This window comes from Streptopelia decaocto (assembly GCF_964273445.1).
Source record: "Streptopelia decaocto genome assembly, chromosome: 3".
NCBI classification, from domain to species: domain Eukaryota; kingdom Metazoa; phylum Chordata; class Aves; order Columbiformes; family Columbidae; genus Streptopelia; species Streptopelia decaocto.
Genome location: NC_138656.1, coordinates 37,797,272 through 37,813,224, shown reverse-complemented (window position 1 = coordinate 37,813,224; position 15,953 = coordinate 37,797,272). Strand labels below are relative to the sequence as shown.

Sequence of the window (15,953 nt, the reverse complement as noted above, 5' to 3'; positions counted from 1 at the left end):
TCTTCTAAACAGCTTCACTTGTCAAAAGTATTATTTTCAATTACACACTGAGTTTGTACCAGCAGGGAGGACAAAGTTTAGCCTCTGTACTGCTCTTTTTCCAAAGGTACAAAAATCTTGATGATAATAACCTGTGCTTTTTTTGTTTTGGTGTTGTGGTTTTTATGCCAACATAAAATGCTATTTTTCAAATTAACTTCCTGAAGAAAGAAGGATAAGGCAGCTCGTTGTCTGCAATATTCTCTCCTTTCTTCCTTTTTCCCTTTTTTCTCTACCCCGGATAAGCTGTTTGGGACCAGGGAACTCTGTTTCCTGGACTGGCTGCTCAGTGTGGATGCAATTCATGAGGCATTGAGTATCACTTTTTTTTTTTTTTTTCCATTTTATATATATGAGTAGTAGTGTATTAGTATTATTTTGGTATTGTATTAAACTGTTTAACCTCAATCCCTGAGTTTTCTCACTTCCCTTTCAATTCTCTCACCCGCTTGGAGGGTGGGGAGTGAGTGAGCAGCTATCATGGGTTTGATTGTTAACTGGGGTTAAACCGTGACAGTCTCTTTTGGCTCCCAGTGTGGGGCAAGAGGGACTAAAATCTGGCATGAGAGAGGGGCTAAAGTTTTGAGGTTTGGTGTTTTTATTGTCACGACTCAAGTTCGATTTTCTTGGCAAGGTACCACCTTGAAGGGTTGAGAGAATCACAGGTCTGTGTTCTTTGGGCATCATCTAGCAGTGGTAAAGCAGAATGCTTTTATCATATTGGTTTAAAAATTCTGTGTCAAGCCTTGTGTCGTCATGCTCTCTGAACTGTTCTGCAGTACCTTATTTGTTCCGAGCATATTTTACCGGTACTTTTGTGCAGTCTGTCGCTGCTGGAATTTGGTCTACAGTAATGGTTTTGCTGTGTGGCTCAGCACTGATATACTTAATTGTACTTAAGCCAATAGTGAATTTATATTCATTATTGTTGTACCTTGAGAGCCCTCCAGTGGAAATTAAAGATAATTGTACCTCTGGGTTTTTTTCCATTGGATGAGCCAGGCTATAGAAGAGCTATCTAACCACACCTTTCCTTTTTCATTAGGACTGAGAACGGATGTTTTTGAGTACTTAGAATATCCTTGGGGATTTGATCGTACCCTGTTGGTATTGCTGGGTTTGCTGAATGTGTGTGAGTTCTTGCTGGCGATAACATTATTTAAGGAAATAAGGCTAATTAGGACTGCAGCTACTCCAGCTCCTGTGACAGATGTTGCATCTGCCTGAGCCTCAGTGACACACAACGCAGCTACTGCAGCTCCCACACAGCCACTGCAGTTACTCCGCCCCCCCACGTCTGGCACTGCTGCTACTCCAGCCCTGACAGCAGGTACTGCAGCTACTCCAGTTTTGGTGACAGCCACTTCAGCCACTCAGTCCCCTGCAGTGCACACTGTGACTATCCAGACTGGCAATAAGTCAAGCAGATGAACAGCCCGTGTCAGCACCAGTCACCCTTGTAAAGAGTCACAAGAAAGACTAACAGAGCAAATGAGGATGAGGGAGTGTTATCATCATGGCAGGGGGCAGAGCAAGAGATAAGGTTTGAGTGGTTATTTCAAAATGAGCTGTGAGATATGCCAAGAGATTTCAGTCATCATGAAGACAAGAATACTGTAACATGGCTGCTTCGGTGCTATATATCAGAAAATTGAGCCACTGGTCTGGAATTAGAGGGTAAGGAAGCGAAGCAGCTGGGATCTCTGTCGAGGGAAGCAGCCCTTAACAGGGTGATTGAAAAGAGAAAGAATCCTGCAGCCTCTGGAGGCAACTCCTGACAGCCACAAAGGCAAGGTATCCCTTCAAGGATGATGTTGTATGTCATCCAGGGAGGTGGAACACTACGGAGAGAGGTACCCTCTGCCTGAGAGAATTAGCTCTGTGGGAGATAGTTTATTTTGGCCCAGGCAGTCAGGACTGAACAGATCCAGGTGAAATCAATTGTAGATGACCCATGTGGCAGAAGTTCATTTAGAGTGCACCACTGTCATGTGCTATGTCCTTGGCAGGAATGAGGTGGACAAGCACAGGTACACAGAAGGTGAATGAAGTAGCTGACCAACTTTGGGATTTAGAGAACAAGCTCGCTACCTCTTTACAGGCCTGTGTTTCAGCTGTGGAGAGACTGTCTGAAAAATGTGAAGAGTGGTTTGAAAAGCTGTTATAGGAAATCAAGGAAATCAGATCTACTTTCTTAGGAATAAAATGGCAAGATCAATGTTGTCAGATCCCAATGTCAGATCAACCAAACAGCAGCTATGTCTCCACCAACTAATAAAAAGGAGACACAAGCTTTCTTGGGTGTTGTACGTTTCTGGAGAATGTACATTCCAGACTGGTCAGATTGTGAGCACTCTCTATCAAGTGACTTCTGCGTACTGTAAAAGGAGATAAAGTCCCTGCAGTGCATGTGAAAACTATGTTAGGGAAGGCAGTCTGGGTTACTCCTGCCTCAGGCAAGGGCAAACCCATTCCTGGGATTGCTTTTGCTCGAGGACCTGGGAGCACCTGGTGGGTGATGATGAAAGATGAAGTCTGATGTCTATCTTGGAGAGATTTGATTCTGGGTAGGAATGCTCAATATTGAACTGCATAATGTTAATTGCTACATAATACTGTAGGCCATACTAACCGTGTTCAGTAAGCGTCTTTCAGATTAACGTAGTGATGATGAAACTAGAGCTGGCTTCAACAAGTGGCACCTGGCAATTTCCTCAAAGTTGACATCTTTAACCCATGAACTGTGGGTATGAGCTGCACTAGATACACCATCTTTCCCGAGCTGGAAGACTGTTGTGATAAAATGAAGCTCAAACTCATGAACTAAATGAATTCAATGAATATTTCAGAAGGAAGGCCCGTGGACTAAGGGAATGATATCTGTTTGTATATATGTATATGTGTGTGTGTGTATATATATAAGTAGTAATTAATTAGAGTGTATTAGTAATACCTAAGCATGACATAAATGATATGCAATAAGGGGTGGAATGTGCTGGTTGACTTAAAATGAGTTAATTTTCTTCATGCAGTTGGAAACTCTTATTTTTCGTAGCTAACATGGTCATCGTTTGGATTTCATTTGAGAACAAGATGGCACTTTGGGACAGAATTAATATCCTTTGTCATGTAGCTTTCCAGTGGTTTTGTGTTGATAAGAAGAGAATGTAGGAACTGTTACCTTAGCTGTTGTCTGTGAGACCAAGGCCTTTTTGGGCTTTCAATCTATAGATGTGAGGCAGCTGGAAAGGGGGGCATGGATGGAACAGACCTTGACTGACATCCAGGCTGATCAATGAGAATATTCCATGCCATTAGCATAATGCTGTGTATTTAATGACAGTGTGGATTTCTGGCTAGGGAGACCTGTTCCAGCTCAGGTCTGTTTTGGTTGAGTTCCATTCAGGAGTTCCTTTAGTTTGCTCTTTTGAAATTCTGCCATCTTGCAGTTGGCTTCTGGGCCTTTCTGCCTATTTGGCCTTTTTTTTCTCGTTCCTCAGGATCAGCAGTTTGGGACCAGGGTGCTCTCTTTCCTGGACTGGCTACTTGACATGGACAGAGTTACTGAGGAATTGCTTTAAGAATCACTTATTTTTATGTTTTATTTTAATTTTCTATGTATTTTTATTACTAGTAGTATATTAGTATTATGTTATTGTATTGAACTGTTTTAATCTCAATCCATGCATTTTTGTCTTCTCTTTCAGTCCTCTCCCCTACAAGGTTTTGATTGCTAGCTGGGGTTAAACTAAAACATCACCTTCACTCAAAAAAGATTTGACAGTATTTGAAACAGTTTTAAAAGAGGACAATGAAACAAGCTTAATGATGTGGACCATATTTAATAAGAAAAAAAAACACAGTTATAATTTGGAGCAATCACAACTATTTTGTTCAGGTAGGCAAAGGCAAAAAGAACAGCACCAACAAGATAGGTCAAGTGGTATTTCCTTGCATGATAAGAGTTTGATGGCAGTGAATATAAATGCAGTTGAACACAATAACTAAAATTCCTGCAAAAAGCCATCGCTGGATTTGATAGAGACTGGCATCACTTAATTGACATCACTCAGTTGTCATTCACTTGACCAGATTAAGAAACTGAAGCAATAACATTCTTGCTTCTAGGTAAGCAAGACAAACTATACAGAGCTATTGAGCACTTAAATAATGAGGTGGTTAATCTACAAATTGCACCTAAGTGTATTGAAAAGTCCAATTTTAACTTCCTTTGTTCCATGCAATAAAAATCAAGTGTGTTTCATGAACCCGGACAACTTGCATACTACAACTAGCTTAGAACTAAACTCTTCAAGACTGTTCCCAACATGCTGCTTCTGAAAGGTCTGTAGATACAACAACCACATGATACTGAAAATATTCCACACTTTCAATCCCACAGTATTTGTGATAAAATACTTTGGTGTTTTCATTTTAAATGTAGTTTACAGGCTTTTGGTTTGCTTGGTTCTTCCTGTTTTCTTAAATTACAAACCTTAACCACAGGGGGAGTCTCTAGTAGATTCAGTTGTGTTGATCCTGAAAAGTTCCTTTGTGAGATAGAACTGAGCAGATTTGATTTCAAGGGTCTGGATGCCATGAATGAAGCAGAAGCTCCACATGGCGACTGCCAGCAACCACCCTGTGCTGCAGAACATGAAGGAACAGGATGAACCACCGAATGCAACAATCTATGAAGAGACACAATTGGGAACATGAAAATAAATAAATAAATGGAAAAAAAATGTGTTCAAGAAACATAAGAAGATAAAAAACTAAAACATGAAAAAAATGCAGGTGAACCCTTACTGTTGGGGTGATGTTATCAGGCCTATGAACAAGTTACAGGCATTATTTTTTTTTTTACTTATTTCTTAACATTTCGTACTTAATTTCCTAAATCACTGCCTCTATCTTTAATAGATGTCAATCTAAATGTAAATTCAACACTGAAACTACAGCAAGTGTATAGCGCACACACACACACAATGGGAAGCAACACCTTTTTGAAATACTCACACTACCTGGAACATTTTTGTGAAAATTTTGTAGCTGGTGTCCCAATAAATGCATCGGGCAACTCTGCATCAGGGAGAGGGTGTGTCAGGACTGGTGGTTCTGTAACTCTACGACTGGAATTAAAAGGAAAATTTCACTGACTTTCATTCCCCAGAAGTCCAAACGTCCCAGAATTCATGTTTATTCGACCATACCACCTGTAGGAAAATCATTAGACAACTACTAGGCTCTTTTCTGCTCTTTATAATTCTGGGCTTGTTTTAAATAAAAAGAAGCAGAAATAAGCCAAAACTGGGCAGAAAGTAGTAAAGGATTACTGTTTGATCACACAATCAAGTCTGTCATACTCTGTACAACAGTAGCTTTATGGCAATCATCATTTTAGTTTCAGCTATCTGACATACTGTAAACACATTTACCATAATGTAAATATATGTATTTGTGTAAATAATATTATCATAGCAGAAAAACTCTCCAAATATTATTTATCATGTTTTGATACCCAAAAGCCTTTACACTGTATGTGCAAAAAAGCCAACCAAAGCTCCCTTCAGGTGCACCTTCCCTCCAAAACACTGACATAATTCCAATGGATTTTTCTCTCTCTCTCTGAACATGTAGCTCCAGACTAAACTTTGTTCAGAGGCTGCTTACCTATCATATCGTGAGAAACTGGGTTTCTGCTCATTTCCTACCCCCACTTCTCTAATTTTGGACAACACATAACCGATGAAAATACACACATTTCCTGCATTGGCTTTTGTTACTGTTGATAATGGCTTTGGTCTGGAGACTGGAAAGCAAGAAGGAAAACATATCAGCCTTGTGTAACCAAGGTGATGGTTACTTCCCCTAAAACTTACCTTCTCTCAGGACTGATGAAGGCAAATGGTAAAGCTCAGCTCTCTCTACTGCCAGCTTCCTTTGAACTCTAGGAAGGATCTTGCCATATTGGTCTAATACAGCATTTCTGACAACTGCTTTGTCTCTCAACTGAAGATCACAGTCATTCTGATGAATGAAAAGCATAAAGCAAGAAGTTAACTAATTAAAAGCAGTTCATTGCACAGAACTATCTGTGCTGTTTCAAAGTAGTGGATACATTTCCTCTAAAGACAGAGTAAAATCCACCTTATGTTTGATTCACTGGGAGACTGTGGTTCTGGAAAACATCAAGTGCATCACAGAGTCGTAACAGAAGTTCAGACTACTGAATTTGATTTGGCTATTCTGAGAAATAGAAGTTAGATATGGATTTCTGTCATAAAAGTGGTAACATTAAATACACACTGTATCTTTAGGGAAAAAAACAAAAACAAAAAACCCACCAAACCAAAAAAAAAAACCTCCAAAAAACATCAAAAAGCACCACACCAAAAACAAACAAATAAAACCACACAAATTTTTACCTGTGAATCGGCATACAGTCTGCTCTCAACTAGAAAAAATAATGTTTCAGGCAAGATACAAGAGACAAACTACAGCATACTCTTCATTCCACAGAAAGCAGTGATTTTCAATAATCCACACAATACTTAACATCAGTATTTGAATAACTGAATTATAAGTTTGGCTGAGAGAAAATATATCTATTTATTCCTCACACACAAACAAATTATTTGAAGTGGAGTCAATAAAAGTCCATAATATTTCATATATAACTTCACGAGAGTCACTTTGGAGTAGTGAAGTATTTTGTTCAACTTTTAGGTTTGGCTGAAACTTATTTCTGGTAGTTCAAGTAATAGTACAGAAAACAAAGCAGGATTTTTAGTGACTACTATCAAAATCCATCAGTAACACATAACTATTTTAAGTGGAGTAAAAATGGTCTGAATATTTAATTTGTAATTTCATAGAGCAGCTTTTGATTTGCGAAGTATTTTGTTCAACTTTTAGGTTCAGAGGTAACTTAGGAGTAGAAACGTATTCCTAGTAGTTCAAAGAAGGGTACAAAAAACAAAGCAGGATTTTTTGTGACTCCTACCAAAACCCATTAGTAACACCTAACTGAAGCTTGCACACTTGACAGAACTTTAACGCTTACCATAGGATTAACCTTCATTGACTGATGCAGCTGTAGTGCTGGGATATAGTTGGCACGCTGCAGATGGTGGACTAAAAGAAATTCACGACTCTGGACACTAGCATTGGTCTGTAGAAACTTCTCCAAACACTCCTGCGAGAAATAACGCATTGCAAAAATCTAGTAGGATTCTGCCTCTTCTCTTTTCAAAGAGGTGATTATGACTTTTTTCCTTGTCCACACTTACTTGTTCAGTCTCTGTGAAAGGCAGCTTCAGCAAGTCTTCCATTAGGCCCTTTTCCTGACAGATTTCATACATGTGTTTTAACAGCTCTTCCATGTTCAACTTGGTGGTATGTTGCTGCAACAGATCCCAAGCCTCCACCAGGCACCTGAAATTCATTTATTTGAGATGTAAAGGAATACAAATGGTATAACCAAAAAGATGCCCCAAAACTATTGTGTTCAAAGTTTAAAGGAAGTGTAGGGGGTTGTGACTGGTATTATTTGTTCTCCACCTTTCACAGGACTTGAAGGCCAAACAGTGGGATGTATTTCTTTACCTATTGGACAACAGCACGGTGAGGAAAAGCCGCACTTCACTGCTGCTTGACACTGGTGGCTTCATCATCTGGATGTATCTGAGCGCTCGCCTGTGCTCTCCTTGGCACATGAGGGACTGAAGAACTCTCACATGTTGCCATGACACACTTTTGATTGTAGCTGGATGAAAGAGCAGGGCCAGTGCACTCTGTGGTAGGTAGAGATCAGCTTTGTTAAGAGATACACATACACACATGCAACAAAAATAGTCAAAAGTTTCTTAAGTAAGGGTGTGTTAAATGAACTTTCATGACCAACTAACAAAATACTTGATACTGGACAAGTGCTCAACTGTTCTGCTGAAAACAACCTACATGGGTGGCTCTGTGAATTCAAATATCAAGCATTATTAAAGGTGATGTCTTCTTTGGTTTAATCAATTTCACATGATAATTTATTGCTGAAGACATTGTAGCACTATTACAGAAAAGCTTCTAATGTTTTAGGACCTGTTATCAACTAAGCACCATTTAAAACAAATATTTTATAGACAAACGTTTTGTACTGCAATGCGTGTGTTATTAAACTGTAACATACTTCATATTCATTGTGATCTAGAAGCCAAAAACCTTGAATAAGCTTAACAAGACCCCAAGGGATAGCAAAGGCAGTTGGAAATGAGTCAGTTGAAGTTTCTGTTTTAGTTGGAAAGGAATGCTTGATATCCAGCAGCAAGTAAATTGTCTGGTATCAAGTATCTAATTAAGGCAAATAAATTTGTAAGACAAAAAATATATCACATTGCACTTAGAAAAGACACAATGAAATGAGAATATAAAAGTGGTAGGAAGCAGAAAACACAAATGTCTTAGCCTTGCCATTTAAGCTGTTATAACCTGAAAACAGTCATGTCCTAACCAGAAAATTGCATTCTGGTAAATCACCAGAAATTGTCTTTGATTTCTCTAAGGCATTCAGAAAGGTAAACTTCAAATACTTAACTACTTCCCTTATAAACTCAGGCTCCCTCTTTAGTAAGTGGAGCTACCAGCTGGACATTCAACAAATTTGAACATCCAGTGCTTCATTATTAAAGAAAACAAATCCTACTGTTGTTGGGTTTTTTGTTTGTTTGGTTTTTTTTCTTCCTCGTTACCAGAGTATATTAAAGAATGTAAACTATGGAGTGCTTACAACAAAGCTTAGCTCTGAATGATTAAAACTGGACTTAAACCACTATGTGGATCACTCATTGATAGTTTCATTTTCTCTTTCTGACATCCCTTTTTAGGGCCATACTCTCAGAAGATGGCCTGGGGTAGCAGTTTTTAAATCTCTTGCTCTCTAGGATCCCCTCTCAGGATAGGCAACAAACAGCAAAAGCAATTATGTACATTTCAGCAGCTTAAAAATCAACTTTCTGCCCAATTATTATTTTCTCATCTCCATTTATTATTCAGTGTGCCTGCACTTTCAAGAAAACAAAAGCAAGACTTGTTAGGTGTGCTGGAAATGGGATGAAGGTGTAATAAAAATAACTAGAAAGGATACAATTGCATGTTTGTAGCTTTCTTCAATGCCTTCTAGCAAGTAGACATCTAGCAGTGCCTGAAATGAAAAAGACTTTTTAAAGCTCTTGTCTTTCCTAAATCGTTGGCTTTTGGGTGGGGTTTGGAGGGGTTGGTGGTTGTTTATTGTTGTTTCCAGACTGCAGAACACTCACATGTAAACTAGCAGGTGGATATTTCCCAGTTCCTCCTTCATCTCTCCGCCACAACTTCTCAACTTGGTCTCCTAACTGGGAAACCAGTCCATCGATCATCAAGCAGTCAGAATCCCATTTTCCTCTGCAACAAAAGGTACCAAGAATTTGGAGAGAGCCAGATATGGACTAATTCCAGGCTCTCTGTGTAACACGTTTCCTCCAGTCAAAACAAAAAAAAAAGCTCCCATGAGTCCAAGAAAATAACAAACATACAAAGACATTATGATGACTTGAAATGCACATGGAAGACATTTCTGAGTCAGATGACAGATACTTGCTAGACCCTGTTCATTTATTAGAGGAGTTCCAAAGAGAAATCCTAAAAACTCTCTTAGGGAGGGAAAAGTCACAATGACCTTTTAGGTTCCAAGTTTTCTTCTAATACCAGGAAGCATAAACAAAGTGTTTTAAGCGCCAAAGTAACCACTCCTTATTGTCTGGCAGAGGAAAGGTAACAGTATCAAAATAGCAGGACTATTCTTCATCACAAATGTAATGCCTCAAGTTGGAGTGTTCTAATACACAGCTGTGTGACAATGTAATGGAAATTTCAGACTTTGTTCTTGGCACCTCACTTTTGCTACTGAAAAAAAGATATTTTCAGAAAGCTAGCACACACAGGTAATTTTAGTATCATCTTGATCAGTGTTTATGTTTCTATACAAATACCATTTCAATTTGGGGTGGCTGAACTTTTAAAAAAATCACATTCTTCAAAAGCCCATCACAGTCTTCTGTGACACTACCCTTTAGATCCCTGATGATAAAAAGCAGCAGAATTACACCAACTTACTTGTGAGTAGGAGATCTAGAGAAATATAATTTTTATCAGCTATTACCAGTCAAGTTTTAAAAAAAGTATGTGTGGGATATTTGAGGGATTTTCTTGAAGTTAATGGACATTGTATGGAACTGAACTGAACAGGCCTCTGAGGCCTGTGTGTCCAGCAAGAGAGCAAGAGTCAAGCAGCCTATGTGTCTTTTGTGACTTTGTACAACCTTGAGTAACACAAAAGAAGGACTATCTAGTGAAGAGTCAGCAAGTCAGCTATAATGTAGATACATTTTGCTTAATATTAGAGCTTGTGCAGAAATGTATAATCCAATCACCTATTCGTTTGTGGCGTGTGAACAGTAGCTATTGACCAATTACAAGCAGCCTTCTGATGAGTGGACAGGGTGTGGACAGGACAAAAGATACTTAAGGAGAGTTGTAACAAGCAATAAATGGCTTCGCTTAAATTCACATTGGATTGTGTGGAGTCCATGATTTTTCGCCCTTACAAGTATGCTTGCTTCTGCGTCCAAACAATTGTTCTGTGAACACTGGCCTTTGCTGAATTGGAGATAACAATTCCTATACTAATCACACGATCTTTTTCAGTAGCAGCAAATTATATAGGTTAGACAATGAATAAAGTACGCTGCAAAAAATGATAGCAGCAAATGGTACTAAGCAGAGGTACATATAAACATTTTGACATACGAAAGTAACCTCTGTGTTGTGCAGGACACACGCATCACTGAAGTCAAGAGTATTGCCTGCAAAGGCATTAAACATAGCCAATTCAACTGTGGATATGAACACCATTCACTTCCTCTTCTGAATTTGCAGTGGAAGTGTTCTGAAGTTTTCCTGTAAGTCTTACCTTGATAAACGCTCAAGTTTCTGTCGGTGACCAGTATAGTAGCTCTGAATCAGAAGATAATTGTAGAAAGGTCTAGACAAACACATATCGTCATCTACAGGCGATAAAGTAAAAACAAGTTAGAGAAGTAATATCACATTTTTATACTAAAATTTTTGACTCAAATGACAGACAGTCATACAAGTTACGCATCAAGAAGGACAGACAAGCCTCCCATTGAGAATGAAGCCAATCTTCTTTCTGCCTTTGCTCAAAATGGTTCAAGACGCTTATTGTCTCAAGTGCCAATTCAAGGTATGATGTAGCATTCAGTACTGTAAGTGCAAGTTCACCATTAAAAAAAAACTGTTCTCAAAGGGAATGGTTTTTTCAATGTCAATGTCGTGAGCATTTGTAAGACAATTAAGGATAACAAGCTCAAAACCTGCAGGTAATGCTTTTACTGTAAAAGCAAGCATTCAGGTACATGTTGTTTAATAGTAATTTGTTTAATATTGCAAGTATTTCAAGCTGCAGACACAAGCAACTCTTTGAAGGCAGAGGCTTATTGTTATTTCTAAAAACATCCAGGAAAGAAACTGCTTCCAGTATTCTACACTACGTATTTGAAAAAACAGTTACCTCTCAGTTTCACCAGCAGACCTTCAGCATCCACTGACACTGAAAAACATGACTTGTTCACAGCAAAATGTTTACAAAAGCACAGCTAAGCTTGTGTTCATACGAATCATGTACTGCATGTTCTCCTGTTACCAATGTACGAGAGCTGACGCTTACCTAAACCCTCTGGAAGGAGACTGGATCGACAAAACCAGGCGACCACTTGTGCGTACAATGAAATGAGGCTGGTGACCATGTGCTTATTGGTCAAGTCTGCAAAACCTGAAAAAAAGGCATAAGATGATTTGTGTTATGCAATTCTTTTCATTTTTACAAAACTCCCTTCATCAGAATACATAGAAAGTCTCGAATTAACATGGCCGACAACTTTCTCTTGGCATTTTTCACCCTGTATCACCTTCTTAGTTGAACAAAAAACCCACAGTCACCACCAAAATATAGCCTCCCTGACCCACTTGCAGGACCTCCACAACAACCTGTTTCCCTGAACTCAATGCATATTAAGGGGTGGTCTCAGCCTCTCAGCCTTGAGCCCCTTCTCTCTCCCAGCTGAATGTGACTGTCTTCCAGTCATCAAAACCAAAAAAAGCTCATGTTTCCACAGTTACAACCCAAGCATAATTACAAATCTTCTTAAAAGAGATCAATGATATAGTAATATTATTACAAACCTTTTTCAGTAAGCTCTTGTGCTTCTGTTAGAAAACAGTTTAAGACTGTCCTAAGGCTGCGCAAATGCAACTGGCAGCGCTGAAGAGCCTGTAATGCCTGTGGGTCAGTAAAGTTGCAAGAGCCATCAAACAGTGGAACACCTGTACAAGAATAAATACTAAATCATTAGCCTACAGAGCAATTTCAGAGTTTCAAAGTACACTTAAAGGACCACATGTAATATTATATACTCACAGATTACTGAATAAGCTCAATTAGAATAATTTTATGTGTGTAGAATTACTCTAGTAGTACTCACATATTTGGTCAAATTCAGCTTTTGTATAGATCACTTTGTTCCATGTCCACTGCAGAACAAACCGTAAGTTAGCAGCAGAACTTGGCTGCTCTTTAAAGAAAGAAAAAGAGACATGAATCAACAATTTCAAGTAAAAAATATCTAGCACATGAAAACAACGTAAGAAGTGTTACCTTCTGATGTCCAATGTTTAATGCATCCAGTCAGAATTTCTAAGGAACCTGTCTGGAGAGCAGCTGACAATATCACTTCTAACTGCTCCTCCTAAACAGAACAGACAAAATAAAATGAGAATCTTACATACTTGCAACTGAACCATCAACAGTAAGCATTTGTTTCTAACTGTATAGTCATTTAGTATTACAATATTTTAGTTTCATAATTGTTTCTTCCGTTGTGCACTAATAACCTATTTTCTTTACATCATAGGAGGCTGCAGCTAGTTTTGTAGACTAGATGCTCGGAGCAACACAAAGTTATTAAAGGGAAATGTATATAAATAAATACAATTCATAGGTGTCGCACTTTTGTGGAGAAAGATTATGCTCTGAAGACTGGGCATTGGAATCTGCTACATTTCAATTCACAGCACTTTCTTTGACAATATGTTCCAGTATCTTCTGCCAGCATGAAAAGAATGAGCACATGAAACATGGGAACTGTAAGTCAGGGTCTGCAATAATGCATGAGGGAATGCATTGGGAAAAATGTTGCCTATGGCAAAGCCAGGATTGCAGGACACTACTGCAGCCAGCCTGACCTCTCTGCCAGCATTCACAAGTAGCAGAGACCAAGTTCCAAGTGGGAGAACTTATGTGTTGTAGTTTTGCTGGCTTTGATCATTGTGATCGTTATCACTTGTGATCATTTCAAAGTGACAATGGGATGAAGTTTTGCAGTGTATCCAGGGGCTCAACAGAGCAAAAAGACCCACAATTTGATGAACATTTTGGCTTAGCTTAATTGTAATTATTTAATCGGTGTGTTTTATGAGTAACCCATCATACCAATAATACAGATATACAGATAAATTGGACTGGTGAATAGCATCTTTTAAAAGCCTTCAATATCCAACTGTTTTGATAGGTGCCTTCAGCAATGCTGTGATGCTGAATAAGAAAGGAGGAACGATCACAGAATATTATCATGAGGAGCAATTTCAGAAGAGGAAGAAGAAGAAAACAAGCTGATATATCTGAAACAGCAGAAAAAGGAGGCAACCAAACAGAAACATCATATTCAAGACAAGTACAGGACAGGATAAAGCAGTGGGGATATACAGTGAACAAAGTGCAATGAACAAAGAAAGGGGGTACTCGGCAGAGGACACCTAGGAAGCAATAACCAGGAAAAAATGGAAGTAGGAGATAAAATAGGTAGTAAACTATGCTTCTGTAGGAAAGGGATGAAAAAAGAAGGCTGCAGATCCTAGCCTGCCCTGCAAGCTGTGTCAGAATCTCTCTGCAATTTCCAGGCTCCGTACAATCTCCTGTCACTGAACAATTTTAAATATTGATGCAGAGTTGAAAGAAATAATTATTTTTTTTAACTTCAGTTTACGAGAATAGTATCTATTGCTTATTGTTGCAATGTTTTTGCAAAGCTTGTGCAAAGAAGAAGGGAAAAAAGAAGACCAAAGACAGAAGCCTTGAAGAAAACAGACTTTACTTTGAGAATTGGTGGCAGAAGTGAAAAATTGAGTGTAAGAGGAAAGTAGCTCAGAGAAGTTCAACAGTATTATGAGCACAGCTGGAAATTATCCCAGTGTGTAGGAAGGACAGGTAGGCAGTAAGAGACCAGCTCCACTAGTGCGATGTTCAGTGACCTCAAAGACAAGAAACTGGTTTTGCAGGGTTGCTCTGTAAATCAGATCAACAAGATGATCTGGGTTAAAGAAGAACACAAAACCAGGCTTTGTCCTTCACTCCATGACTCTTTGTTTTTTGTTAGGCTGAGTTGTTTCACTGATACAGCTGATAGTGTAGGCCTACAAACAACTGCATCTGCACTACTCAGGGAGTTGAGGTTGATGCTTAGAGGTCAGGATCTCCTGCTGCCTTGGAGGTGAGATGTTTAGAACTTATTCACAAAGGACATTAATCTTCACTACAAATCTGAGACGGGAAAAGGCTGGCTAAGCAGCAGTGATTTGAAAGAGCCTCTGAGGTGGAAGAAAAAATCAGCTGCATCTGCATCAATAGTGTGACACTTGCAAAACAAACAAACAAAAAAGACAAATCTTTGGGGCATGTAGAAACTGGGATAAATTCATGCACATCATATAACCTTCTCAATCGATTTGGTAAAGACTAATGTCAATGTGGGGCCTAGTAGCAGGCACACTATTTCAAGAAAAATATAAACCCACTGGAGAGTTCACAAGAGAAAAAGAAAATTGTATATATGAAGTGGCCTATGAGCAAAGATCAAAATAGTAAGTGCTTTCTAACCTAGGGAAGACTGAGAAGATGCAGGGAAGTTTCCAACTTTTCATGTAATCTCGGGGATTATATCTTTTACCAATGTCCTCTAGAAACAGGAGATACAAGGTATGGAGCTGAAACTACAGGATGTGGAGATCTAGCTTCTTGTCTCCAGTCATATGCATAACAAAGTGCAGGAGGTGATGGCCTGGGGAAGAGTGTGAAAGTGTCTGTCACTAGAGGTTGTTAAAACAGGTTACACAGCCATCTATCAGGAATGTTTTACATATGGCAGACATTCCCTGGGAGAAAGGGTCAGCGGGCAGGATTCACGAGGTTGCTTCGCAAGTGACTTGCTGCAAGCCTCTGGACTCCAGGTGGGCAGCCTGGCCATGAAAAGCACAGAGAACACAACAGTACCTCACCGCGCTGTGCAGTTGGGAGTGCTCCTTACCATTTGGGCTCTGCAGGGCCAGTGCTTCTCCCCACTGCAACAAGAACTTCAGATTTTCCCTTGTTCTGCTTTTGTTGTTGAGCAAAACATAAATATTTGCTGTGGTTGTAGGGGAAACAGAGTGTTTCATTTTACTTCTAGGTCATTAAGGTTTTCTTTTTGATTACTAGGAGTCCTCAGTTCACCTACATTACCTGTGCTGAAACGCTGATGTCAGTAACTCACTGTAATGACCCGTGCTCAGCAGGAGACAATGTCTGCTGTGGGTCAGTGATGTTGGCCTCTCCCTACACACGTCGTTGCTTCAACAACTGCTGGGGTCTGAAACCACTTGGCCAAACCCTGGTACACTGTCATGTGTTGACAGTAAGTTAAAACTCCCCTCAGAGAGCTCCTCCCCCTCTCTCCTCGCTGCAGGACCGAGAGCAAAGTCACTTCTCCCGG

At 39.3% G+C, this 15,953-nt stretch overlaps 2 protein-coding genes across 2 annotated transcripts in view; both read right to left on the bottom strand.

Moving 5' to 3' along the window:
* The window catches only part of LOC309437280 (protein ELYS-like), a gene marked incomplete at its 5' end in the record, with an annotated part of 50,748 nt that overhangs the window by 5,209 nt on the left and 29,586 nt on the right, over nt 1-15,953 (bottom strand).
* On the bottom strand, nt 4,597-7,912 carry LOC309437282 (protein ELYS-like). The gene is made up of 6 exons (XM_082047491.1): nt 7,648-7,912; nt 7,332-7,476; nt 7,106-7,237; nt 5,922-6,069; nt 5,064-5,171; nt 4,597-4,730 (listed from the first exon to the last, which is right to left on the bottom strand). The coding sequence occupies exons 1-5, from the start codon at nt 7,881-7,883 to the stop codon at nt 5,143-5,145; spliced, it is 690 nt and encodes a 229-aa protein (XP_081903617.1). The 5' UTR covers nt 7,884-7,912; the 3' UTR covers nt 4,597-4,730; nt 5,064-5,142.